The sequence below is a fragment of the Cavia porcellus genome, unplaced genomic scaffold (assembly GCF_034190915.1).
Source record: "Cavia porcellus strain 051 isolate PalLab524CR breed Dunkin Hartley unplaced genomic scaffold, mCavPor4.1 scaffold_9, whole genome shotgun sequence".
NCBI classification, from domain to species: domain Eukaryota; kingdom Metazoa; phylum Chordata; class Mammalia; order Rodentia; family Caviidae; genus Cavia; species Cavia porcellus.
The window spans coordinates 45,195,244-45,223,192 of record NW_026947492.1 but is presented as its reverse complement, the minus strand read 5'-3'; the positions used below and the strand labels follow the sequence as shown (position 1 = coordinate 45,223,192).

General features: G+C 34.8%; 1 protein-coding gene across 3 annotated transcripts in view; it reads right to left on the bottom strand.

The window, feature by feature from the left end:
* Nox4 (NADPH oxidase 4) overlaps window positions 1–27,949 on the bottom strand; it is a 152,219-nt gene that overhangs the window by 101,184 nt on the left and 23,086 nt on the right. For 2 of the 3 annotated variants that reach the window (XM_063256287.1, XM_063256286.1), the window contains 4 exons: window positions 21,810–21,920; window positions 19,654–19,738; window positions 7,290–7,387; window positions 3,946–3,973 (listed from right to left, as the gene is read on the bottom strand). In XM_063256287.1, the coding sequence (XP_063112357.1) occupies window positions 3,946–3,973; window positions 7,290–7,387; window positions 19,654–19,738; window positions 21,810–21,920 (322 nt within the window). The remainder of the gene's footprint in view (window positions 1–3,945; window positions 3,974–7,289; window positions 7,388–19,653; window positions 19,739–21,809; window positions 21,921–27,949) is intronic. The other variant, XM_063256288.1, reaches the window with a different exon arrangement.

The window sequence follows — 27,949 nt, the reverse complement described above, 5'->3', positions numbered from 1 at the left end:
CTTCATTTTTAATGCTCAGCATAAAAATAACTCAGATACCTATCAACAAATGAATGGACAAATAATAATGATATTAACTGCACCTGTAAAATCAATAGTAAAAAACTATGAATTGTTGACATGTTAATCAATACAAGCACACAGAAAATTATTAGACTGAGTGAAAGAAGTCATACCATCTTAGCCCCAAAGTACAAGTCCTGTAATTAGTTCTTTATAAAATTCTGTAAAATTCATACAATTGTTGAGTGATAGAAATCAGGTAAGTTGCTCAGAAGGACAGAGGACAGTACACATTATTAAGGGGTATAAAGCCTTTTGGGGGTAGTGGAAATATTTGTTATGCTGATTTGGGTGACAATCTGATGTGATTATTATATACAAAAAGCAATCAAATTCCATACTTCACATATATGTGGGATTTAGCGAACTTCAATTCAATTATAATTGAATTGAGTTTTAATAATTCAGTTATAATTCAACAAATTTAAAGAGACAAAGGATTAGTTTCAATAGTTGAAAGTAATTTTTAAAAGGCTCTATTTAATCAAATGAATAAGTAATGGTGAAAACCCCAGATGACATGAAATCTGTAATTTGAGGAGCCTCCCAAAAATGTTATTGGTCCTTTATTAATGCTCTACTATATTTCCATACAAGGATTCCTATGTGACTCTAAACATGCCCAAATTAATAACAGAATGTCTGCAAATCACCTCATTGGAAGGACACCTGAAAACAACTGAGTATAGCTACAATAGTGCCATAGTTTCCAAATTTCATTATTTGAACATTAGTTCCTTGAGTAATAGTTTCTTAAGTAATAGTTTCTATTATTTAAAAAAGCCATAGCCATCTCTTGAAGAGTTACAGGACACATCAGTGTATTAAAGCCTCTAAGAAGTATAAAAGTTAAGCGACCCATTTGAACTTTAAATATTTCCTCAAACCTATTTGACTACAGAATCATACTTTTGTCTGAGTAGAACATGGAAAATGTATTCGAAAGACTCATAGAGTGTGAAGTGCCCGCTCAGTGGTAAAGCACTTGCCTAGAACTTACCTACCTGGCTTGATCTTCAGCACAAGAGAAAAAAAAAAAAGCAAAGGCGGCTATACTTTATAATACATTGAGTATCATTTGTTTATAAACTTATTTCTACACCATAAGCTTACTTATGGTGACTTATAAGCTTACTTATAAAATGGTGACATTATTACACATTCCCAGAGTCAGAATAAGCAATTTGAAAACTGTTGGGCTAGTCTGGGCATTGGTTATTTGCTTAAGCAATTACATTGGCTTTCCTGAGAGCTTTTAAAATTATGAAGACAAACATATTCTTGGAGTTTCAGGGAAATATAAGCTTATGTTTATTTCTATTAGATTTTATATATGCATATTAAATTCACTAATGAATAGCCTTAAAAATGAGTAATTGCACTATACTTTTGTTTCCTAATGAATTTCAAGTATCATTTTATATATACCTGATAGATGAAATACATCACATTCTATTCACTATCCTATTTCTTTGAACGTAACTAGAAATATAATTGTGTTTTCTAACTGAAATTAAATGTTGTACATTGTATTTTCACCAGAAAGATATTACCAAATTTAGAGATATGTAGCATATAATCATTTCTAACTAAATGTTTGGGCAATCCAACTATTAAACTTATTTTATAAGTTCTTAATTGAAAATATTTTTTACCATTTCTTATACAGCAAATCCAACTACCATCTTTTGTCTTTTGTACTTCTAGGCTTTAATTGTTTAAAAAAACTCTTAATTTTTTTACCCAAATTATACTAAAAGAAATTTAAGTAGAGAAGGGAGAAGAAAACCCAAGTCAAATTAAACATACTAAGAAATTTATCAACCAGCAAGAATATTTTGTGTCATTAGAACTCAAAACACGCATATATTCCCCAATTAGAAACTTAATTTTTCTTAGATATTATGTCCAAGACAAATTATGAAACAGTTTTAGCCACTGGTAATAAGACAAGATTGAACTAAGTCTATCTATAGAAAGCAGTATCTATCATTCCACTATTGGCTTTAGATTTCCCCATATTCTGCCATCTACTACTATTCAATGAGATGTTCCAGGAGCTCTAGACTCACAGTAGGGAGCTCCAGAATCATGGTAATTATCTGGGAAGTGATCAGCTCCTTCTGGCCATCACAATATTGCTTTTAGTAAATTATGTGAGCCCTGGTCACCAAAACCATGCTTCTTTGATTTTCAGCTACTGAAATTGCTTGGATTAACAGAAACCTCACAGAAGAGAATGGCCTTCAGCCTTGCACACCCCAGCAGCAGACTGACTTCATCCTAAAAAGTTTACCTTCCAATGAAAAAGACAGCACAAGAAGGAAATAAACTATCCACAACATAGTAGAACCCCAGCCTGTCAGCTGTGTCTTTAGTGATGAGCAGCACTGATCAGGTGAACAAAAGAGAGTTTGTCTATCTCAGGCAAGAGGTGGGTATTAGTAAGAAAAGATGCCAAGGGTAGGATGAACTGTTCTGTGAAGGTAGTAGCTTCCAAAGTACTTGGAAACGTGGGTAGAGCATATCGCAGAGTCTCTCTCTGAAACGCTAAAATGGAACCAGGACATTTGTGTTTTTAAATTATTATTTCTATTAACTCCAGTGCCACTCCTGAGGACCTCCAGGAAAAAATAAAATGACAGAGCTTTATAAGAAGTGGAGAGAACACCTACCTTACACTAAGTTCTTAATGCAGTATCTTAGTCATATAAGTTTTTAAATATTTTGGACTAGGTTTTAGAGCATCTGAATGTCTGAAGGCTTCTATTAAACTATTGCAATACAAAATAATAAGACAAAGCTCTTTTATTTCCTTAAATTCATTCACATGAACAAAGCATTCATTGATTCATACATAAGGTTTTACTTTTCTACGTTTTTCTCTGGTTTCCCATGCAATTCTTGAGGCTTAAATAAAAACATGCTTTTGATGAGAAAACTGTAAACAAAATGACACTATGAATTACTTTAAAAGTGGCAAATATCGTAAATTTATAGGCAGAAATAAAATACATTTTATAAATCAAATCACGTAATCATGACACAGAGGATAAAGTACTAGAATTTTGCTATTTTTCTTCATAAAGTGGGTTTACAAGGAAGACAACAAATCTGACCAGGAGATGTGCCCTCTCATCATTAATAAGTGATTGCAGCTGACATTTATGCTATGTTATCTCAACCACCCAGTCATCCTTGTAGCTAAAATAAGTGCTAAAGAATCCTCTTCCTGCACCCTTCTCTTTTCATCTTATGAAGAAGCCTGAGATTAAGAAAGAGAAGAATTTTACAATCGGGAAAATTATAAGATACTCAAATGTGCATTAACAAATTAGTAGTCTAGACTGAGATTTCACAGACAATGAGCCTGAGAGGGAAAATAAATTACAGAGAAAAAGAATACACTGTTTAAAAAATGGCTGATTTTAATGATTTTCTCCTGTGACAGGTTTCAAAATCACAATGTTCTACCAAATTACTGAATTGTAAGAACTACAATGATAGGGTATTTGCTGTTCCTTTCCAGCGCCCTGATAGCAGAAATCCACTCCATGTGTATTATCTCCCACAGCATCTATCACAACAGCAAGCACAAAGCAGCCCCTTGCTAAGCAGGTGGGGTCATAATTGATTTTCCTGGAAGAACATGTGACAGAAGGATGTGATGGCTTGCTTTTATGCTCCATTTATACACACACCAACTGCTTGCCTTGTCCCTCTGTTTTCATTGAAACATTATGCCTGGACTCTTAATATCTGTTGTATTATGCAACCTCCCATATGTTATATTTTAGCATGCATCTCATTGCTATGCAGGTTGACAATGCCTATTTTCAATGATGTTCTGGACTCTAAAAAAGAGAATGAGTAACAACTTACCCGTTGTGAAGAGAAGTTTTCTAGGATCCTAAGAAAAAGGCAAAAGAAAAGATTTGACTCAAAAATAAAATACTGATGACATACAACTCTACATGATGTTAACAGAATATAGGAACCAAGTATTGATTATGTAAGATGCTGTTCTTCTAGTTTAAGTAGAAGATAATTAAGCTTCACACTGCTATAGATGTATAACATCTGAGAAAGGCAGAGAACTGCGTGTGTCAGGTCTGGGTTTTAATCTGACTTCTTGCTAGCCAATGGCTATGACCTTAAGCGAAAAAATAGCATTTTCAGACTCATATCTTTAGTTATACTGTGAAAATATTGATATGTATATTCTGTCTACAGCAAATGCCAAACTGCATTATCAAGACAGTGAGAATCAAAACTGATAAGTATATGTGGGATTTATGCACTGTAAAGTCAGTGCAAAGTCAACTAACTGAGAACTTACTCTTTCAAATACTATGAAAAGTGGTACAGAAACAATAGATTTCTACTGCTTAGAAATGTAAAACAATATTGTTATTAAAGTATTTATTTTAAATTATAACCATCACGCTGTAATTGACTATAGTCAACTCTCCACAATTCAAACCTCACTATATATGCCAATTCATTTTTCATCCTCATGGTGCTTAATATTGCACAAGCTTTTTCAATTTGTTCATTTGGCTTTGCTTCCTGCAATGTTGGGAATCACACCCAGCACTTTGCTCATGCTAAACAAGTGTTCTATCACTGAACTACACACCGAGTTACCTGCACAAGCTTTTGAATTCCTTTCTTTTTAGACCTTTGAATCTGGAGTTAGTCCAGGCTATAATGTAAGTAACAAGCCATTTATATGGTGTGATTTCAAGAGCCTCAAATATGGACCACCTGCCTTGGAATAAGTTGCTCACCTGCCTAAGCTCACCTGACTTACATTCTTGGTATATAAAATTGGCCACAATGTGATCTAGAGAAACCCAAGATATAAACAGTTTGTTAACAAAGAAATGTAAGATGAATTGGGCAAAGTAGAAGCATTAAAAATATGAATAAATTAATGTGAAAATACAGAAGAAGGAACAATTACTACTGCCAAGAGAAGATGAAAAATGTAAAATACAATTTTATGGAAAACAAAAGGAAGTAGGCTTAACTGGGCCACCAAAAATGTGCAGAGCTCGGAAGCTGGAGGACTGGTTACTCCAGGCTGAGTAAACACCTAACACAAGAACAAGAATGTATATGGCACAAAATCAGCCCTTTCAAAGACAGTGCACAGAATAATGTATCTGTTTACATGTACATACATGTGCATGCACACACACACAAGCACGTTTATTTTCACCTCTATTTAATACATTGTCTCATATTTACTAGGTGCTAAATACATACTTAGTAAAAGAATAAAGGAAGACACGTAGGATAAAATGAAGGAAGGTAGGAAGATGATGAAAATACAATATATTTCAAAACAATAAGTCGTTCTTTTCATTCATCAGATTGGAGGAAAAGGAGACAAGGCACAGAAATAGGCCCTTGGATACACTGTTGGCAAGTGCTTGTAAACTTTAAAATCATATTGGAAAATAATTGGTCATTTTCCATCAAAACCTCAAAAGTACATTTCAGATCAAAATTCCATGTCTACGAGTCTGCATAGCAGAAGTGTACAAAGAACTTACTAGAATATGATTTATAACAAAGACTAACCTAAATGAATCAACCTAAAGGTCTAGGAAATAAAAGGCTAAAAATAAACTAGAACAAATATATACAAAGAGAATGACTAGATCTAAATAGTCTAGCACAGTAAACCTATATATGTATATTTATGGAAACAAACTGCAGAGGCATAACTAAGAGGAAAAAAACCACTCAAATCTCTTAGAAGAAACATAAAAAATTAATTGTGGCTAGTTTTGGAGAAGCTTTCACTTTTAATTTCACTTAGTTTTAAATATTTTGTTTAAGTGTCTATCACTCAACATAAAGTAAATTTAATAAATAAACTCCCTAAAATTAGTAAAAATATTCGGAAAACTTAAGCAAAGACAGACCACGTTAAAAAATAATAAATATTACGGGTATTAAAATATAAATTATAAAAAAAAGACAAATAAAAGGAAAACCAAAGCAAAGGAACATGTAGAGCAAGAGCAGGAAACAAGTTGTCTTAACAGATGTGGGCAAAAGGCAAAAGCTAGAGTGAGGCGTATGGAGCTGGAGACATCAAGAACTGGGGACCAAACCCAAATCAGTGTGCACTGAGAGCTGTCACAGTCATACTAAGGAGCTAGAGTTTTTCAGTAATTATTGATGCAAACTGCAGTCTATGATTACTTAGCAAGCTTAATAAAAACATAAATGTCTATGTCTAACCAAGATTAATTAAACAAAATTTATGTTTATTTGTTTTAATATCAGCAGAAGCAACTTGTTTGTTCTTGTTTTGTGATTTGCTTCTTGTCTGTTTGTTGTAGCTCTTGTTTTGTTTTGGGAAGGAGATGAAGCTTATGTACGATTGTAACAGCAATAACCTCAAAAAGTCTGATGATACTTAAAAATGAAAATGCAGTGTGTAAAAATGGGGAGTAATCATGTGAAACTGCTAACAGCAGAAAAAGACAGGATCTGAATCAGAGAAGTCACAGAACACTTCAGTTATGCGGCTGTCTTGGCACTAAGAAGGAAAGGCAGCCCGATGACAGATGACAGTACCAAGCACGGGAGATCTTCCCAGCAGGAGTATGTGTGTGCTGCGCATCTGCACCATGCACACAGAACTTCATTTCACAAGTGGCTTCCCATGGAAAAATGCACCCCTACGTCAGATATTACCTGCTGCATAACTCAGTTCAAGGTCACCTATTTTCAGGTTAAAAAAAAAAAAAAAAGCAAAAAAAAACTCACTAATTTTTTTAAAAGAAAAAAAATTGATTATTCAGTACCCATAAATAATCACTCTGCTTTTGTGCCCATGCCCCTAAGCACAGTACGTGAATTATTAAGGTATTTTTACCCTGTAATGGCACTGTCGACACTAAGCTCAATGATAGGAATTAGACAAAAGCTGTTGGGAGTCAGAAGGTAGGTCTGAGGGGCAACCATCTGCATATTGCAGAATATAAAAAGTAGACACTTTGCAAACTCCCATTTTCAGCATGAGAGACTATGAAATAGTAATTACCTATATTTTCTATTGAAAGGGAATAAAACTCAACTTGACAACTGCATTTTAAAAGCACTCAAAAGGAGCAGCAAGGTATAAATTTTCTGTGAAAATCACAGATCCCCGTTAGTCATTTAATGACAAGTGAAAGGAAAATGGGAAGACAAAGACCACCCACCTCATCTCGGTATCTTGCTGCATTCAGTTCAACAAAATCTTCACTGTAGTTCACTGAGAAGTTGAGCGCGTTCACCAGATGGGCAGCCACGTGCACTCCTACAGAATCAAATCAGGTACAAGCCAGTGGCATTTTTATATGTGCTCTGGGGCAAGAAATCAGTTCCTTTCCCTCAGTAATACACACCTAGACTTTGACAGTTACAAGAGAAAAAAATAATAAAAAGCAAGAGTTTAAAAATCCAAAATGAAGAAAAATATTGGACCTGGACAGTTAATGGAATTTTCAAAGGCTGGAATGAAGTAATCATGGTAAGTCAAGACAGGAAAAAAAGAGCACCTCCTCCCAATGTGCATTTGCATAAAGTGTTTCTAATAACATGGATATATATTTACTTCAGTGGCTTTCGGATATAGTAGGTATTGCATATCTTTCATCTCTCATACCGCCAGCTTTGCTGTTTCTTATATTTTTTGCTGCCACAAAAGTAAAATACAGGCCCACTAAGAGGCTTTTAACCACCTGAAATTTTTCATATTCCACACATGATATCCTAAACTCAACAGCAAAATTTTAGAAACTACTTCACAAAAAATAAACGCAGGAAAATTATAACCTCCATTACCAACATACCTACAACTGGCATAGTGAGCAGAATATTCAATTAACTCAGAGCTTTCACACAAAAGATAAAGTGTTTAACTTTTTATAGAAATGAACTCACGTCAACACAACCAGAGGAAAGAAAATTACCTTGAGGAATCTGGGCAAGGAAGGAGCCAAAGCCTAACTAAGTAACTGGCCTGCCAACCCCCTCCTCCTTTTGCCAATCTCTCCTTTTAGGTTAAATGAGGCCTATACTAATGCACATTAGAATGATACAATGTGTCAGAGAGAACAATAGGTACCTAAAAATCCTGTGATCTTGGTTGCATTTTTCAACTGCCAGGTCCTCAGTTTATTTATCTCTAAAATGATGATGAAAGAAATGAAACGTCTTAAATAAGTACCCTATAACTGCTTAATAAACCATTACAAGTTACAGCAAAATATGGAAGACCTGGCTCAAAAGACCTAATCTAGAAACTACTGAACCAGGGCTGGAAGTTTAGCTCAGTGGCATAAGTGCCTGCTTTGCAAGCAGGCAGTTGTGAGTTCAATCCCTGGTACGGATAAAAAGGAAAAAGACAAAAAAAAAAAAAAAAAACTACAGAACCCAACAATCTCCTACAACCTAAAGAGACCAACAGCTGTGTTACTTCTAAAGACCAACCAAAGCAAGAGAGAAATGGAATAATAAAAATCCTAGAAGTTTAGTTAAAAGATTTAAAAAGCAAGTAAACAAATTACAGATGACAGAATGGTCACATTAAAAGTAAATAAATTTAAGACTTGCTCTAAATTTATAGTAATCAAGAGAGTTGGTGTTGGTGAAAAATAAATGAAACAATGAAACAGAATAAAGGCTACAACCAGAAGCACAGAATATACTTAACTGATCTTTAACAGAAGAGCAAAGAGATCATGTTTTTTTTGGTCTTTTTCTTTTTCCTTTTTATCAGTACTGGGGATCGAACTCACGACTGCCTGCTTCCAAGGCAGGTGCTTATGCTGCTGAGCTAAACCTCCAGCCCCAAAGAGATCACTTTCAATCAAAGCTCTGGAACACCTGAGCATTTACATGTAAAGAAAATTAGTCAAGACATAGACTTTACATCTTTTATAAAATTTAATTAAAAATGAGTCACAGACTTTACTATAAAATCCAAAGCTATACAACCTCTAGAGAATAACATGAGGGAAAAAAAAAAACTAAATGACTTTGCATTTGATAATGACATTTGATTCATTATTATCTATTTTATTCTTCACTTAAAAATTTAATGTATCAGTATTATTTTACTTGCACACATTTATGCGGCACAGTGTGATAACTGAACACATGTATATAATATGTAATGATCAAGTCAAGCTCATTAAATATCTATATCAATAAAATTGTAAAAATCTTTTTAATGCATAATTATACACCTATAAGGCACAATGTTATATTTTAAAAACATGATACAATGTGTACTAATCAAATCAAATTAACTAATATTACTATCCCTTAAGGGAGGAAATACCTAGGAGGGAAAAGTGGTAACCACTGTTGATTTCTTATTGTCTTGGCTTGAACTCTTATATCATTTTCATAATTTTGGTTTGGTTTTGTTCTGTCTTGTTTTGCTATATTTTACTGTGTCTAATGGTATGGGCAGCTATTTTGAACACAATGGGATGTATATGTTAATCATTGTTGGTTTCCTATTATTTTGTTTTGAAGTCCTCCAATGCTTTCATTCTTTTAATCCATTTTATTGTTTTGTTTGATTTTATTATGTGTGACGGTATAGTCAGCTGTTTTGAAGAAATTGAGACTTTATGGAAGCCATTCTTGACTTTCTATCATCTCACTTTGAAGTCCCATAATGCTTTTATTCTTTTCTTCCGATTAGTTTTATTCTGTTGTGTTTTATTTGATTTTATTATGTGAAATAGTATGGACAGCTATTTTTGAAGAAAATGAGACTTGTTAAAGGTAACCACTATGGATTTCCTATTGTCTTGTTTTGAAGTCATATAATGCTTCCATTCTTATTTTCAATTAGTTTTGTTCTGTTTTGTTTTGTTTGATTTTATTGTGTGAGATGGTATGGACTGCTATTTTGAAGAAAATGAGAGACATTAAAGTAGCCACTGATTTCCTATTGTCTTGTTTTGAAGTCCCATGTTGCTTGCATTGTTCTGCTCTGGTGTGCTTTGTTCTGTTTCGTTTTGTTTTATTCTCTTTAAAATTCAAACAATTATATATATATATATATATATATATATATATATATATATTACTTTATCAGTTCTTTGTATTTAAAGATTCTACACTTCTAGTTATTCATAAAATAAGTTATTGTATGCTGCGGTCACCTTAGTCTACTGTAGAACACTGCAACATTTACATAACTGTCTCGATGGCCATTATACAATCTCTAGCACCCCCATTCTTTCCCACCTTTAATAATCACTATTCTATATTTGATCTTTTTTTAGTATCCATATATTTTTCTGTCTGATATATTTCATTTCACAACCTCTGTTCCATTTTTCTGTATATCACAAACATTTATGGCTGAATAATATTTCAGTGTGTGTGTGTGTGTGTGTGTGTGTGTGTGTGCACTGGAGATCAAACTTACAACCTCGCCCTTTGCCAAGCAGGAACTTACGCCACTGAGCTAAACTCCCGGCTCATTAGTTTTTAATATATAATAAGAAGCAAGATTGCTAGATCACATACTAGATCTGTTTTTATTTTTTCAAAAATCTCCTTGATTGTGATGATTTACATTTTCACCAATAGTATATGAGAAAGTAATTTTCTCCATATCCTTACCAGCAATTATTACTTTTTGCCTTTGAATAGTATTCTTTCCAACTGCAGCAAAATGGTTTTGAGTTCCACAGCCTTGATAGCTAATGGTGTAGTGCGGTGATGCCAAACCTTTTAGAGAAGATTGACCAATTTGCAACCCAGAACCCACTTATTTATCTCAAAGTCCAACATTGCAATTAAACCTGAATACTGAGGTTTTAGTTTAGAAAAACAACTCATACAGGGCTAGGGATTTAACTCAGGGGAACAAGCACCTACCTGGTAAGCACGAAGACATGAGCTCAATCCCCAGTACCAAAAAAATAAAAACGAAAAAATAAAAAAAACCCTCATACATTAACATCTTTTGTCTTAAAATAAAAACAAATAACATACATACTATAGCTTCACTACCCACTGAAACTGAACATTTTTTCTCATTAATTTAATATTTGGATTTCTTATTTTGAGAAGTATCTTCATATAGTTTGCTAATTTTTAAATTGGATTGGATTTTGCTATTGAGTTTTTAATTTCTTCTGAATATTGATTCTTTCTTAAATGAATAGTTTATACATGTTTTTCCATTCTGTAATTTGCTTCTCCACTCTATTATTTCTTTTTCTTTGCTTTCCTTAGATAAAACCTTGCTTGTCTATTTTTTTCCTTAATTCTCTGTGATGTTAGAGTATTATACAAAAAAACAGATGTGTAAACTAATATCTTGAAGTGTTTACCTTACACTTTCTTCTGGTTGTTTCATGGATGCAGGTCTTCAAGTCTGTAATCTAGCTGTAATTGGCTTAAGGATACAAGACAGTTCAAATTTAAGTTTGCTAGGAGTGAATAGCCAGTTTTCCTCGCATCATTTATTGGAGAGACTATTCTTCCTATAACACACAGTTTTGGTGCCTATATTATGAACTGGCTGTAAATGTATGGGTTTATTTATGGACACTCTATTCTGTTATGTATCTGTTCTGTAGCATGTTTGGAAGTCAGGTACAGTGACACCTCACTCAAGATTGCTTTCCCAATGCTTGGCTTGGCAACACATATACTAAGATTTCTTTGTCTATTCAGAGTCCCTTATCCTTCCCAATGTATCTTATGTTACTTTCCCTAGTTAAGGGGATAAAGGTTTATTTAGCTCACTGTTTGCACAGATTTCACTCCATAACCAGATGGCTACAAGGCAAGGTAGCTTTGTAGAGGAGAACAGTTCATGGCAGCCAGAACGTAGCAAAACAAACAAGAAAGGTGTGATGTTTCTTTCTATCTCTTATATTATGTCTAGGCTACTAGGATTAGAGTGGTGCCAAACCTGTCAGTGGACTGATTCAGCAATCTCCTACCCTTAATCCCAGCACCCTTAATCCTACCATTGCATCAGGAATGGATTACATACTCTATATTCAAAACAGCCCCATCTAAATCTGCAGGCAGCTTTGGGGGGACATCTAGACACAAACCGTAACATTCCATCTCTAGCCCCTCAAAGACTCATACACATTCTTTTTGTAAAAGGCATTTAGTCCATTTCTAAGAGTTGACAAATGCTAACAGTTTTAGCACTACTAAAAAGTCCAAGTCCAAAGTCTCCTCTGAGATTTAAGGGAACTCTTAGCTGTGAGCACCTGTACAAATGAGAAGATACTTCACACATACAGTGAAATACTTGAAAAATATGATAATACTTCACACATACAGTGAACAAGATAAACATTTCCATTCCAAAAGGTACAAAGGGGGGATATAAATGAATGGGACCAAAGCAAATTCAAAATCCAGCAGGGCAAATATTAAGTCCTATAGTTCCATATGCAATATCTGCAGCAATCTGTGACAAGATATACATTCCAAAGAGCTTTGTGGCTCTGCCCATATGGCATTGCCTGACTCCCTGGGTCAGCAGCTTCCATGGTTTCTCTCTTGGATTTACTCTGTTCCCTCCTTGCAGTTTTCTTCAGACAATCCATGTTCCTGGCTTCTACAAACTTCTGCACCTTCAGTTTCATATTCACAGCCTCACATTGCCCTCTCAGGGCCACACTGTCTAGACTCCCAGACCTTTTACTAAAATCTGGGTGGAAATATTTTTGATCCAACAACCCCTGCATTATGTATGTACCTAAAACCAGCACCATGTGAATGATACCAAAGTCTGCTGCCATGCTTCCTTTGCCATGCTCATGGATATAGGGGTCAAGTGCCTATGAATCAAATCCTGAGGAACAGCTTCCTTAGGTCACCACCATTCTGAACATAGTTCCCTGGGGCACTCATCCAAAAGCAGTCTTTCACCTGTGCAATTCAGAGGCTGCAAAGCATGGAGTCCTGCTAATTCTTGTGATGTCCTCTAGTTACCACTTCTGTTCTCCTCTCGACTATCAAGATATGCTCTGCTCTATCTTTAGCTTTACTGGAGTTTTCTTTCTGGCCATATCACAACATTTTAAATGACTCTGCTTGACAATTTGCCATGTCAGCAGCTTCCATGATTTTGTTCTTAGATTCACACTGCTCCCTCCAGAAAATAGCCATGCCACTATCTCAACATTCTACTGCCTTGAAATTTCTGATGCCAGATTAATTAGTTCACTGCATTTAACCTTAGTCTCAACTAAATTCTAGACACAAGCAAAACACAGACAAACTTTCTGCCAAAGCACAACACACATTATCTGAAGTCCAACGGCCCACACAGTCCTTTTTCCCAGCAGAAATCTCCTAGACCATGTCTTCTTGGCAGGAATTCTATCAGCCTTCTTGTCTTCTGAGCTCTAACCACAATCTCCTACCAAGTGCCACCTAAGGTGTTCCAGCTCAGCTTTTTCAGCTAGCATCTTTTGAACTTTTCTTAATTCTTCCTTTCCCCACAAGCCACTTCAAAATGCCCCTGAGTCACATTGACCATGTAATGTTATGGCAATGACTCCACTTCTAGCACCAAAATCTATCATTGTTGAGACACAACACTGAACACCCAAAGTTAAAGGGGAAAAGGTTTATTTAGTTCACAAATTTTGAGATTTCAATTCATAATTTGCTGGTTCTAAGGCAGGATGGCTTTGCAGAGACCAGTTCATAGTGACCAGAAGGTAGCAAAACAAACAAGAGGAAGAAGACAAGCCATTTTTTGTCCCTTATATTGTGTCCAGGCTACCAGGATTAGGGTGATGATAAACCAATCAGTGGACTGACTCAGCAATCACCCTTAATACCAACACCCTTAATCCTAGCATTGCACCACAAATCATTTACAGATTAGATTCAGCCACCTCCAAAAAAAAGTTTATCTAAACCAAAAAGGTTTCTGGAGGAACATCTAGACACAAAAAAATAACACTGATTTTCAGGATTTTGGTTTCTATATCTGTTAAGACTGTGCTTGGTAGTTTGGTGGGAACTATATCAAATCTGTACATTGTTGATAACACTTTAGATAAAGCACCAAAGGCATGATCTTTCCATTAAAGAAATGACTGACAAACCGAACTGCATTAAAATTTCAAAAGTCTGCTCTTAAAAAGATGTTGGGAAGAAAATAAGCCACACACTGTCAAAACTATTTGTAAAAAGCAATTTTTAAAGGACTGTTAACTAAGATACATGAAGAACACCTACAACTCATAAAAAAAACTCATTAAGAAATGAATCAAAAATTTTAAAAGCCATCTTACAAAAAAAATAGACATGGCAAATAAGATATAATAATACACCACATCATATATCATAATGGAAATGTGGTTAATATGACAATGTAATACTGTAGCATACCTATTGCCTATTGAATAGCTAACATCCAGAACACTGACAAGACTAATTGCTGGGAAGGAACTAGAACAATAGGAACTCTCTTACTCATTTATTGTGAGAATATGAATATTAGAAGCTCTTTTAAATATAGCTTTGTGGTCCCTTATAATATTTAACATACTCAATCCAATTTAACAACGCAATACAGCAACAGCATTCTCTTGAACTTACCCAAAATAATTAACAACTTACATCCACACAGAAACTCACACACAAATGTTTTTAGCAGCTTTATTTGTAATTAGCAAAAACTGGAAATAATCAACACGTTCCTCAACAGATGAATGGATAAAGTGTAGTAGATCCAAACAATGGAATTTATTCAATATTAAAAGATATGAGTAATCAACCTATAAAAAACATATGGGAGGAACGTAAATTCATATTACCAAGTGAACAATATAACGACAATATAAAAGCTATGTGTGGTCCAATTATATGACATTCCTTAAAAAGCAAAACTACAAGGATAACAAAATGATCAGCAGTTACCAGGGATTAGAGAGAAGAGAAGGATGAAGACACAGTACACAGCGGAATTTTAGGACAGTAAGAAATATTCTTTAGATACTGAAGGAATGGACATACATCATTAAACACTTGCCCAAAGCCATACAATGTATAGCACTGAATGAACCCTAATGTAAAATATGGACTTCCACGTCTAATAACCTGCTAATGATAAAATTCACCAGTTTAAACAAACTATACCTATCTGATGAGGATGTCAATAATGAGAGAGGTTACTGATGTGTGGCTAAGGGATAAAGGAAGAATGAAAGAAATCTCTTTTCAATTTTGCTATCAAATTACACCTGCTGTTAAAAAATCTTGATTTTTAAAAACAACATTAATTTGTTTTACAAAAAAGAAAAAAATAAACAAAAAGTTGGAGTAGATTGACTAAAAATAAGCACCAGGTTCCAAAAAAGTGGGAAAAAATGGTTGTTTTGGTGTGATTTAACTATAATTCAAGAATAATATTTTATTTACATAAAGCTATCTGTTTCCAGCAGTACATCTAGTAAAGATAATATGGAGCCCAAAACCCTTTATGTGACCCCAAAAGTAACCCCTCAGAAGCCTTGGTTGAACTTAACAGTAAAAGGAAGTTAAATTTGATTACCTATTCCATTTTAAACACTCAATATAAAATTATAACCAGAAGTAAAATAGTTACTAATGAGAGACAAAGACAGAGTCAGAGCTCTTTGGATCCTTCTTCCTTAAGATTAAGGAAGATAGGGGGCTGGGGATTTAGCTCAGCAGCATAAGCGCCTACCTTGCAAGCTCGTGGTTGTGAGTCTGACCCCCGGTACCGATAAAAAAAAAGATTAAGGAAGATAAATCTCTGAGAGGGAATGACCCAGAATTCTGGGCCCTTGCTTGCTACTCATTAAAAGTGTGATTTGCATTTTTTTCTGGATCAGGCAAGGACTTAAATGCCATTTTTTGCTATGAACCATGACTCTTCAATAGGTCTTAAAGATGCCCAATACTGATAACTAAAAGCAAAATGAAGCTTGATCTTTATTTATTTCCTTTTTACTATAAATTCTGGGTCAGCTCTAGAAAGTGGTAGGTGGATCACTTAGGAGTATCTGTGTAGGTTTCCAGACAGGGTTGGTTAGCTCTAATCTTACCTGATCTCTTTCTCCTTCAAAATGGAGGACACCAAGATAAGAGATTTATGGGGGCATTCAGCTACACCTAAAAGTCTCCAGTCATTGTCCTGAGCTTGTGATCACCTAGAATGCGGTAAATGCCTTTCTGAGACCATATGACTGAGACCACCTCAGACAGAGACAGCAACCACACAGACAGTGCTTTCCCACGAACAAATTCATCCCTTAGCCATAAAAATCCAAAAAGTATGACCCCTGAAATGAGACAATGGACAATGGGAACTCAGCCCACCAGTTATTCTTAAAAGTTGGCCTCCTGGCTTTGCCTGATTTTGCCAATAAGCCAGTCTGGACCCTATCAGAGTATGCCCTCCTACAGCTATCTAGGCAGATATCTTTCTTATCTTCCCTCTAACTTTCCAAGCCAAGGTTTCTTTTTCCTGTTGTCTTAGTTACTCTTCGATTGCTGAGACAAAATAACTGACACCCAATCTTAAAGGAGGAAAGGCTTATTTAGCTCACACTTTGTAGTGGTTTCAGTCATAATTGGCTGGCTGCAAGGCAGAGTGGCAAGGCAAATAGGCATCACAGAGGAGCAACCGTTCACAGCAGGCAGAAGACAGCAAAAGAGACAAAGTAGCAAAGAAGCAAGTCCAGATGGCTTTAGCAATTTCTTTCTGCCCCTTTTATAATCTTTCTAGGCTACTGGGTTTAAGGCAGATGTCAAACCAATCAGTGTACTGATTTAGTAATCACACAACTTTAATCCTAGCACCCTTAAATCCCAGCACTGCACCATGAATTATTCATGCATTCTAGATCCAGCCACCTCTGCAAAAGCCCCATCTTTGACTGCAGGAGGCTTTGGGGGGGACATTAGACACAAAGCAGTGTAACACATTAGAAAGAAAGAAAAACAAAGAGAGAGGAAGGAAGAAAGGAAGGAGAGAAAGAGGGAAGAAGAAGAAAAATACAGAGATAAAGGAAAGAGAAAAAGAAAGGGAAAATGAAAGAGTGACAAAGAGAATGAGGAGTGAAAAAAGAAACAAAGAAAGAAAAAAGAAAGTAAGAAAGAAAGAAAGAAAGAAAGAGCAGGCAAGAAGAAAAGAGAAAGAGAATTCTGTACTAAACCTTCACCAATGTGGAAATCCAAATTTATACTTAAAAAATAATCCTGTCATTTTGAATTAAGAGTTTTTATGCTAATTACATATTTTATGGCTCCAATATGCAAAAGCATCCTTTAAAGGACTGCATTCTGAATTCTCAGTGCATATGTGTGTATCTGTGTGTATGTTTGTGTGGTGTGGTGGGGACTCAAAGGTAAGAATCATATAAGATACATACTTCAGGGGTATTCACTTTCTTTAAAAGACTTTTAGGTCAAAAGAATTCAGGGTATCTAATTTTAGGCAGCTAAGAAAAATCTATGCATGAATGTTCTCATTTACTTCTCACAGCAAAGTAGATAAGTAGGTAGACTTATCTTTGTTTTGCAGATAACAAAACTAAGGTTAAAAAAAAAGTAACAGTCAAATTCAGAACACCTGCATGTAGCAAAACGTACGCTTATCCACAGTGACACGCTATAATATCTCACTCTGTACATTATTATCTAACACAACTAGAATATTTGGACACAATGAGAGTTCAAAACAAATCAAGTAATATATATGACAAATTTTCCTGATCCTCCTTGACGTTTCATTCTCTCTGGCCCTAATCCATCCTAATCTTTACAGCACTCCAGTTCCGCATCTCCTACTAGGCCTCTACTTGGCCTTCCAACAGGAGCTGCACTGGAGGTAACAGGTGAGGATCCTACCCCCTCATCTATCACCTCCGTGGTAGGGCTACAGATGGAAAATATTCAGGCTTAAAATGGACAAGACATATGAGAAAACCACATTTGGAAATTTTTTGAAAACTTAAATTTTCTTATATGAAACCCTGTCAAATGGCCATACATAAATATCCAATGAAAATGTGTTTACTGTGAAACATTTATGTTGCATCATGTAATGATCAAATGAAAATGCCAGGTAGAATGATACTGAGCTAATTCACCCCCCTGAGAGTGCAGATCATAATAATTAACTTCATATCAATGTTCTCTTATTTTATCCTAAAAACTATGACGTAGGTGCCACTGTCAATCCATTTTACAGTTTAGAAAACAACAAAATGAAAATCGGAGAGATAAGATCACAAAGCAAAGCATAAGGGCCGCTGGAGAGAGAACCTATGAACCTGTTTCCAGAGTCGATGCCCAGGATAACTACGTGGCCACTTTCTGCTTCCAGACTTTGAAAACAACCACACAAACACTCAGGGTATATTTTTATTTTAAAATGATTCTAAAAAATAAGAACCTCAGCTTGTATTTTTAACTTGAATCAAATCAGGATAAAATACCACAAATTTTAACAACTGTTCTTCTACCTTAGTAAAAAGTGTAATCAAAAAATATGGTAAATATTTAAATTTCAAAATTTATCACAGTAAAAAAAAATCACATTGCATTAAACTGCCTCAAAAGTACTTTCCTTACTTGAAACACACTTGTCACTTTGTGAAGCAATTGTGGAAGTTCTCTGTCACGTTTTTTATGTGACATGGTCCAAAATATGGTTAATGCTACTACTGGGTGCTCTCCAAAGGCCCAAAGGCAAGATTGTCATCCATCTTATTCACGAGATCTGGCACTGTGTGACTTCTGGCTCTTCTCAAAAGTCAAAATGACAGTGAAATATTTTGAACTGAATCGGGACCTTGAGGCAGGCTTGAACCACACAACTAAAGACAGTCACAAAAAGGACTTTCAGAACTGCTCTACAAAGCATAAAGAATGATGGAAAAAGTGTTTTTGAGGTCAAATGGAGAAGTATGAAGTAAGAAGGGAGAAGTAATAGGAAAGGGTCTTTCAGTCTAACAATTTTTTAAATTAACTATTAACTATAATTTTGAATCAGATCTTGTATTAGAAACAACCCAAATGTAGTTTGAAGTGGAATCATCACCTTTAAATGAACATTTCACGTTCTAATTTTCAAGCAGTTAAACTCTATCATAATATTTATTCTCCTTTATTTATTTAGACCTAGGATTATAATACGCTGGCCTTGAACTTATTATCCTCCTAAAATCAATCTCCTGGGTAATGGTACTACAGTTATGCAAACCATGGCCATACTATCATTATTTTTAGGACTTGGAAACCTAGCATGGTCCTCCTGACCTTTATAAATAAAATGATTGCTTTCACGAAAGAATCCCTTTCTGGTTGGGGAGCCAACTTTTAAACATTATAATAAAATAAGTCATGAGTTATACTTATTTTATATAGTTTTCCTAACAATCCTCATTAAACTTAGAGGAGAATAAATTAAAATATATGATTAAAAAATCAAGTTAGTGACAGCAGGTAATACACAGAACAGGAAGCTTACACATTTAAAATACAAAAATGTATACTTCAAACAAAATACTGGGTATCTCTTGGCTTTCTCACCTGAGAAAATACAGATAGTAACACCGCAGGTTATATGGAACGCTCTGCTTTTATCCAACAGTCTTCTTGTCCTCCTGCTTGGAACCTAAATAAAAATTATTTCATATGGTAAAAACAATGCAATCAATAAGATACTGTATATGTACAATACTTTCTACTATAACATTTTGATGATATTTAAATTTTGCAAATACAGCTGATGCTTAGTAATCAAAAATTAGTGAAATTAACTTGACATAGCTAGTAAATGAAATACTTAAACCATTAAGAAATGTGAGAAAGTTATGTGATTGGTTTCAAAATAAAGTAAAATATATTGTTAGGGTAAAAGAAGTTACAAAACATAAATTGCACTGTGATCCTGATTGTTCAAAATTAGTAGCACTGTATGCCTCTGCAGGCATTTATCCCAAACTATCATCTGCTGTTGTTCTGGCAGAATAAGATTAGCAGAAATTTTTCTAACCATATTGCATGGGACGTTTGAACCTCCTAGTATATAGGACTTCCCTTTGTATTAAAAGAAGATTATTCTTAAATGAGGCAATCTCATCTAAGGTCTTAAATGCCTGCTTGGTCTTGTAAAAAAATAAATGTCAAGCATCTTTGGATATCTGTGCTTCACACTTGGATACAATTCTTTGAGACATTTAATACTGAGAGATTTAGGTGGGAACTTTTCATTTCCAGCTAATCTCTTGCTTCATGCCAAGCCAATGGCCGGTCGCAAGGATCAAAACCTAGCATTTTATAATAGTAGGCAACCTAGGGCAGTTATTTCTACAAATTACTGCATTAAAAATAAAGAGTTTCAAATATAATTACATGAAAAGATTGAGAAGTTTTACTGGAGTAAATTCGCACAAATGAACTTCAAAGAGCATTTTAATAGCTCTGCTTAAAAAGTCATTATCTATCCAGCAGTGCTTTATTTTAGTAAAATAAACTCATGTATGCATACACATGCACGCGTGCACGTGCGCGCGCACACACACACACACACACACACACACACACACACTGAAGCATATACAAGAATAAAGACATAAAACTTTAGCTGTTTTTAACAGAATGACTGCTAAAGGCATTTTTCGGTTTTCTTATATCCTCAATTTTACAACCCTAATCAAGATTTTTTTTCAAGCTCAGAACGGGTATGTGGTGTTTAACTGAGTAAGCTGTGACCACTATCCATCATTCCATGTTTGCTCAAAGGCCATAAGACTCTACTTTGTTCAAGGAGACATGCTGTAGTAATAAGAACACATGACTGGATTTTCACTTTAGTTTCAGTAGTCACTAGTCTCGTGATCTTGATTAAATAACTTATACCCTTTATCTCAGATTCTTTATATGTAAATAGAAATGTAATATGATCTTTCCTATTGCTGAGACAAAATATCTGACACCCATGAATTAGAGAACAAGAGGCCTTTTTTGGTTCAGAGTTTCAGAAGATTCACTTCATGGTCAGCTGGCTATGAGATACAAATGTCACAGCAAAGGGGCGTAGCAGAGGACAGGCGCTTGTCTCACAGCAGGTCACCTGCCCAGTGGCTCACCTCTTCCAACCAGGCCCCAGCTCCTAGTAGCACATTCAGCTATGAGCTCACAGTGGATCAATTTCCTGATGAGTATAGCACATCCATGATCCAATCACCTTCCAAAATTTCCACCTTTGAACACCTGAGATGTTTTTTTCTTTTTGAGACAGGGTTTCACTATGCAGTTCAGGCTGGCCTTAAACTTGCTTAGTGGCCAGACCAGCCTTGAAATCACAGTGATACTCCAGCCTCAGCTTCCCAAGTGCTGGGAAAACACACGTGCACCACCATGCCAGGCAACATGAGATTTTTGAAAAACGCTATATATATATAAAATCAGAACACAAACAAAAAACAAACTCAGAATCCATGTAAAGACTCATGATGGTGTATACGAAGTGCTAAGCACAGTGTCCAAATACACTGCTAATGAAATTTCTATTATCTTCTGCCTTTAAGGCTGCAGAAGAGTCCAGTGATCATCTTGATAGCATGTCCTTTAGCATCTTGCTTAAAGAAATCGCTACAGATCATAAAAACTAAGCAGAGCTAATACATGACTTTTATAAGTGATTTTCATGTTGAAATTTATGGCTAGGATTTTTTTCTTACCTTCTGAGATCCTCGAAGAAAAGCCAGGAGTGTCCGGCACATGGGTAAAAGGATAAGGCTGCAATTGAGGTTAAGAACGGCAGCAGAGGCTCTGCTTAGACACAATCCTAGCTGAACAAACAAGGCAAGAGTCAAATACAGTAAAGTACAAACATAAAAAACAGCCATGACCTGTGTGTGTCAGGTATCTCCTTTTCTTCCTTTAAGGATCATGGCAAATTCCAGTTCCTTCATGAATCTTAAATAACCTTCCCCTTTCCTTTCACCAAAAAGTTCCTATAAAAAAAGAACTCGTCTCTTTCCGCTCTGAACTTCAAGAAAACTTAGTTCTCCTTTCATTTTTGATGGCTTTTATCGTCACCTGAATACATCCTTTCGATTCAAGATCTATTTCTGCTCTGGGTTTTAAGAACCTCAGAAAGTCTCAGTACTGTATTTTCTGTACCTCCATACAGCATTGAACCTTTTGTTCACAGTTAAGGTCACAAGCATTTTAAGTGAAGCATTTTCATTTGTGTTCTCTTGGAATTATTTCAGCAACTACACAACCCATTCAGCAACCCACACCACCATCTGCCTTTGAGGTCTTCATTTCTCTGTCTCTAATCTTTCAGGTTTCAATTAAGCACTGCTCCTCCTGAGTTCCTCCCCGACTTGAAAGCTAGAAAGATCCCACTGTGATAAACACTCTCAATACTTCCTGTACTTTACAAATTATAAGGTCTTTTAACACTCTATCCAACTGTCTCTTTTAAAGTTCTATTTCATTTTTAATGGAAAATTAATAACAGTACATATTTACAGAGTGTAATGTGATGTCTCAATGCATGAGTACATTGTAGAATGATCAAAGTATGCTAATGAAGATATGTTTCCTTTCAAATACTTGTCATTTCTTTATAGTAAGAACATTTAAAACCCATTATTTTTACTATTTCAAAACATATCATACATTATCATTAACTGTAGTCATCAGATTATATGATAAATCAGTATAACTGATTCCTCCTAATTGAAAATTTGCATCCTTCAAATCACATTTCCCCTCTCCTCATCAAATTCCCAGTTCTGATAACCATCATTCTACTCTACTTCTAGAAAATCATTCAACTATTTACATTATAAGCATAAATTATACTATGAGTATTTCTCCTGTGTCTTATTTTACTAAGCATAATATCTCTTAGGTTCATGTATGTTGTCACAAATGAGCAATCTTAATTAAGATAATACTTAAGTAAACTGAGATACATTAATGTATGTCTTGGATATTGTATGCACCAGTTTTTTAGTACCATTTCCATTTTTTTAGAATTCATTTAAATCATTATTTCACATTCAAGTAAATGAGGAATATTACAGAACAGAATTCAAAAATACTAGAAAATATATATTGATCTGTTCTTAGTGGCCACATACTTCCTGGCTACTCTATATTTATTAGCATGTTAAATTTCCTCTAAAAACTGTGGAAAGTCATTCCATTAGGCAGTACAGCTTGCTGTAATGTGTTAAGGCAGCAGTGTAAAACTAATACATTAAAATGGAGCTCAGACTTCATTGAAGCATTATCAAAAATGTCAGCTCACATAATCAAAAGCCTTATTCCACACAGTGAGGATGAACTGTATACTTTGATTTTGCAGTAAATTATTAAAAGATCAAACTTTGAAGTCAGAACTCTTTTTTATGAGATATCTAACCATGTCTTTTACTACCTGACTGTAAACATGTTATAAACTTTTCTAAAGAATAGGACACAAAACTACTACCAGTACATTTCAAAATGTATCATACTAATTATTTTCTCCAATAATATAATCAATTTAGATGTAACAATACATAATTGAAAATTCATTAATTTCAATAATTTGAAAAAATCTAGCAATATCTGCATAGCACACAGGAATCTTAGGTTCAGTCTGCCATTCTGCAAAAACAAACAATGACAAATAAAGAACACTAGCAATTTTGAAGCTGATGAGCTTATATTAAAAATACTGAGCTCGCAATGTAGTTCAGTGACAGGATGCCTGCCTTGTTTGCACAAGGCCCTGGTTCAATCATTAGTAAAGCAAAAACAAAACAAAACAAAATGGACAAAGACAAGATTAAAAGATACAAAAATAACATTCAAATTTGCCCAAAATCAAAAAGTAAAATAACAAAGATTAAAGCACAAAAAAATTGACAGCCTACAAGCAAATTACTACCAATCAGAATAATACAGTGAATATAGTACAGTGGAAGGAAATACAGTCAATGTAAAAATATTATAAAAACATAAACAAAAATGAGTTATTTAAAAGTGCATATAAAAACATAAATAAGCACCTAGCTTAAATAAACAGACCATGTTGGGAACCAAGGGCTAACAGTAAATAGATTCTGTTCATTAAAATAAAAAAGATTATTTATGAAAAGTACTTAATTCAATGCATATCACATACTACAAACTCAATAAATGATAAGACAACGGGTGCAGTATTTTCTAGATCATTACTGAATTCTACATCTCAGATCATCTGTGCATCATGCAATTTAATCATAATTACACTGCATTAATATTTTTCAAAGACTCTGTCCTTTTTTGTATTGATACAATAATTGAAACAACTAATTTTAATCAAACTCTTGCTAGATTTTTATCTGCTATTGTCTAGTAACACCCATATGCTTTATATGTTTCTGAGTTCCTTTACTCTCATTGATGAGACAAAATATTCAACACTCAAAATTAAAGGGGGAAAGATTTATTTACCTCAAAGGTTGTAGAGGTTTTAGTCTATAACCAGTTGGTGCCAAGCAGAGTGGCATGGAGGACAGGCATTACAGAGAAGAAATAGTTCATGGTGGGCAGAAAGCAGCAAAGTAAGCAAGAGGGGACCGCAGCAATTTTTATCCCTTATATCTTATCCAGCCCACTTAGTAGGACTCACACCCTTAATCCTAGTGCCTCTGAGCTTAGCACTGCACCATGAATCAATTCCAGTATCACATTCTCTAGATCCACCCACCGCTGAAAAAGCCCCACTTTAGACTGCATGAGGTTTTGGGGGAGTCTCTAGATATGGCCACAACAACACAAATGCTTTATCAGAAGAAATCAAAAGGTAGCATCATATCTGTATATTTGTCCTGAAATAGGTACAAAATGACTCTCTTTTAAGGATATTAACTAAGAAACATATGAAACAGAGATGTATTTCTTTTGAAGTTTTATCCATTAGAGTTTCAGCTTAACACACAAAATATCAACTCTGTCATAGAGTATTGTCATTATATGAATTATTGTTCCTGAAGGGGGTACAGGGTAATAACTAGTATTTGTGAAGAAATAAATAATTGTTACTGAAAGATTTAAAAAGCAATATACGCAGTCAAGCTATTTCTGCAAGATGAGCTGGAACATTTTAGAGGTACAGTTCAAAGAATATACTAACAAGTGGGTGAACAGGTACAATTCTCTCTGGACTATCTAATAAAAATGAAAAGTATAATTTTCTCACTTCAGTCAATAAAGTTATTATCACTTGAGAGATATGAGTTTTGTTGTTTATGTAGACCTCCACAGAAATAGAACAATTGTTACTTCTTTTGATCTGGCATCTGCATATGGTAAAATGTGAGCTCAGAGAATTTTAGACGAGTTTTACTATGCAATTTTAATATATCAAGACAGTAAGTTCGTTTAAAATATATGAACTAAAACCTATCACAAAAGTATAAGATTTTAAATAAATGTTATATATCCTTTGGGGTTTGGTGTTTTAAAGAAAATTCATATGCTTCATCATTTCCTAACTACTGCACATCTAGAAGTATTTAATTATTGTGTTTACATTAAATAACACTCTCATTTCATTCAAAGTATCTTTAAATGTCCCCTTGGGAAAACTGGAGTTTACTACAGCATCCTACTTCTTCCTTATGATGGTAGACACGCCGATTGGAAATGCTACTAAAAATCTATTTCCACATATGCTCGTTGAATATAAATAGTTCTTTTAAACAAAAGCAAGATTTCTTTTTTATCATGTTCCCAGTGGAAAAGTGAGGAAAACAGAAACAAATCCATTTTCAAACAGCACAATTATAAGCAAAAAATTGTATCACTTTAGTACATGGGTAATATTGCAGTAGCTAAATTTTATTAAGAAATATGTAACCAGTTAATCCCTGAACTCCATAAGCATCTGTCATCTCAAATATTCACTAAAATGGAGCAACTGTTCCAAGTAATCTGTCTCGCTTACTCTGTGTGAAATGATTTTACCTTTACCTGCTACTCCAAGAGTTCTCAAACTCCATCAAGTCGACTGTCACTAGAGGGCAGTGTTATTTTCATATTTCAAATCCCACCTGTCAAGTTTTTCCAGATACGTAATTGGAATTCCAGATATAATTTTTAAAGTATAAATTTATTTTAAATGAACAACCATGGATAAAACATTGCTCAACCCTTGTTCTGTAGTGTATCTTGTGTTCCTCAAACATATTACTGAAGTCCTAGTCTTCAGTATGATAGTATTTGTAGAGTCTTTGGGATGTAATTAGGTTTAAATGAGCTCAAGAGAGTAGAGTCCTCTAACAAGATTAGTGTCCTTAAAAGAAGAGAAACAGAATGGACCATGGAACTCTGTCCCTGTCCGTCTTCTACCTATCTTCACCAGGATGCTAAGACAGAGCCAGAAGAAAGGTAACCATCTGCAAACCAGGGACCTCGTCAGAAATTAAAAATGGTGGTTGCTTGATCTTGGATTTCCTAGGATCAAGAACTGTAAGAAATAAATGTTTAAGACACCCAGAGTATATTACTTCATTATAGTAGTCCAAAATAAGATCGCCCTGTAAAAATTATTTAAAAATCTGAAGTAATGCCATTTGAAGTAAATTATGAAATGATATAACATTTGGGTAGATATCCATGATTATTTTCACAGTCTCAAGCATGTAGCTGCTTATCTTAAATAAGCTCATTACTTATTAACCCTGAGTTAGTTCACTGATCACATCTATAAAGATGAAAAGGTTAAAATTCTCTTATTTATAAATATAATCTATTATAATAAAATAGGATACAAATGATATGTAGCAAAATTATGTATTAAATAATGTAGTAATATATCAGCCCTACTTCTTAAGGTTAAAAAGTATATAAAAACAACAAAAAGCATATAAAATTAACCTAGGGCCTCAGGGTTCCCACATCACTTTTTTGTTGTTGTGTTTGTACTGGGAATTAAACTCAGAGCTTTGTGCTTGCTAGTTACGCACTGTGCCACTGAGCTGTATGCCCAGTCCCACACCTATTCTCTAACTATTCTTTCCTGCACATGCATAGTAAAAGCTATCACCAGCTGTATTTACATCATTCACTCAACATGTATGTACTACAATATGTACACAGAGAGCACTAAAAATAGAAAATGTTCTTTCCCAGGACTGCTTATATCTTAATAGGTGAAAAAGTTATTAATCAAATAGCTACATAAACAGATGTAGATTATAATAGTGATAAATAGTGTGATTATGAAATATGGAGAGTGAGCGGGTGCAACAGGAAATTAAACCTAAATAGGAAATCAGTAAGCCGTCCTGAGTTCTGGATAGTGAGAATCAAAGTGCTCTAAAAAAAGACTAGTTATGGTGCCCATATAAAAAACTCAAAAGTAAATCGAGATCGTTGGATTGAAATGAAGGGTAAGTCAGCAGGAGACTGGAGAAGCAGGTGGTGCAGACATTGTTGACTCTGCAGCTCATGATAGGAATGTATCTTTTATCTGAAAGTCAACACAGAACACTGTAGTCTGTTTAAGATGCTGTAACAACCATACATTGGGTGGACTGTTGATGGAGACTATCACAAAGAGGCTCTGAGTAGGATTTAAAAATTAACCAATTATCTTTCTACGTTTACTTGTCTGTCTCAGACCTAAACCCCTTGTCTGGAGATGGGCAGCAGATTCACAGTAAGTGAACCTTGAATCACTGGTCCTGGCTGAGGCCTATAATGGCCTGTGATGCTGTGACATCTCAAAGGACAAGATAAGGCCACAGCTGAGGACACCTGGCTCCAACTCTGAGTAATTAAATAAAGATTTTGTTGTTGTTGTTGTTGTTGTTGGACCAGGGATTAA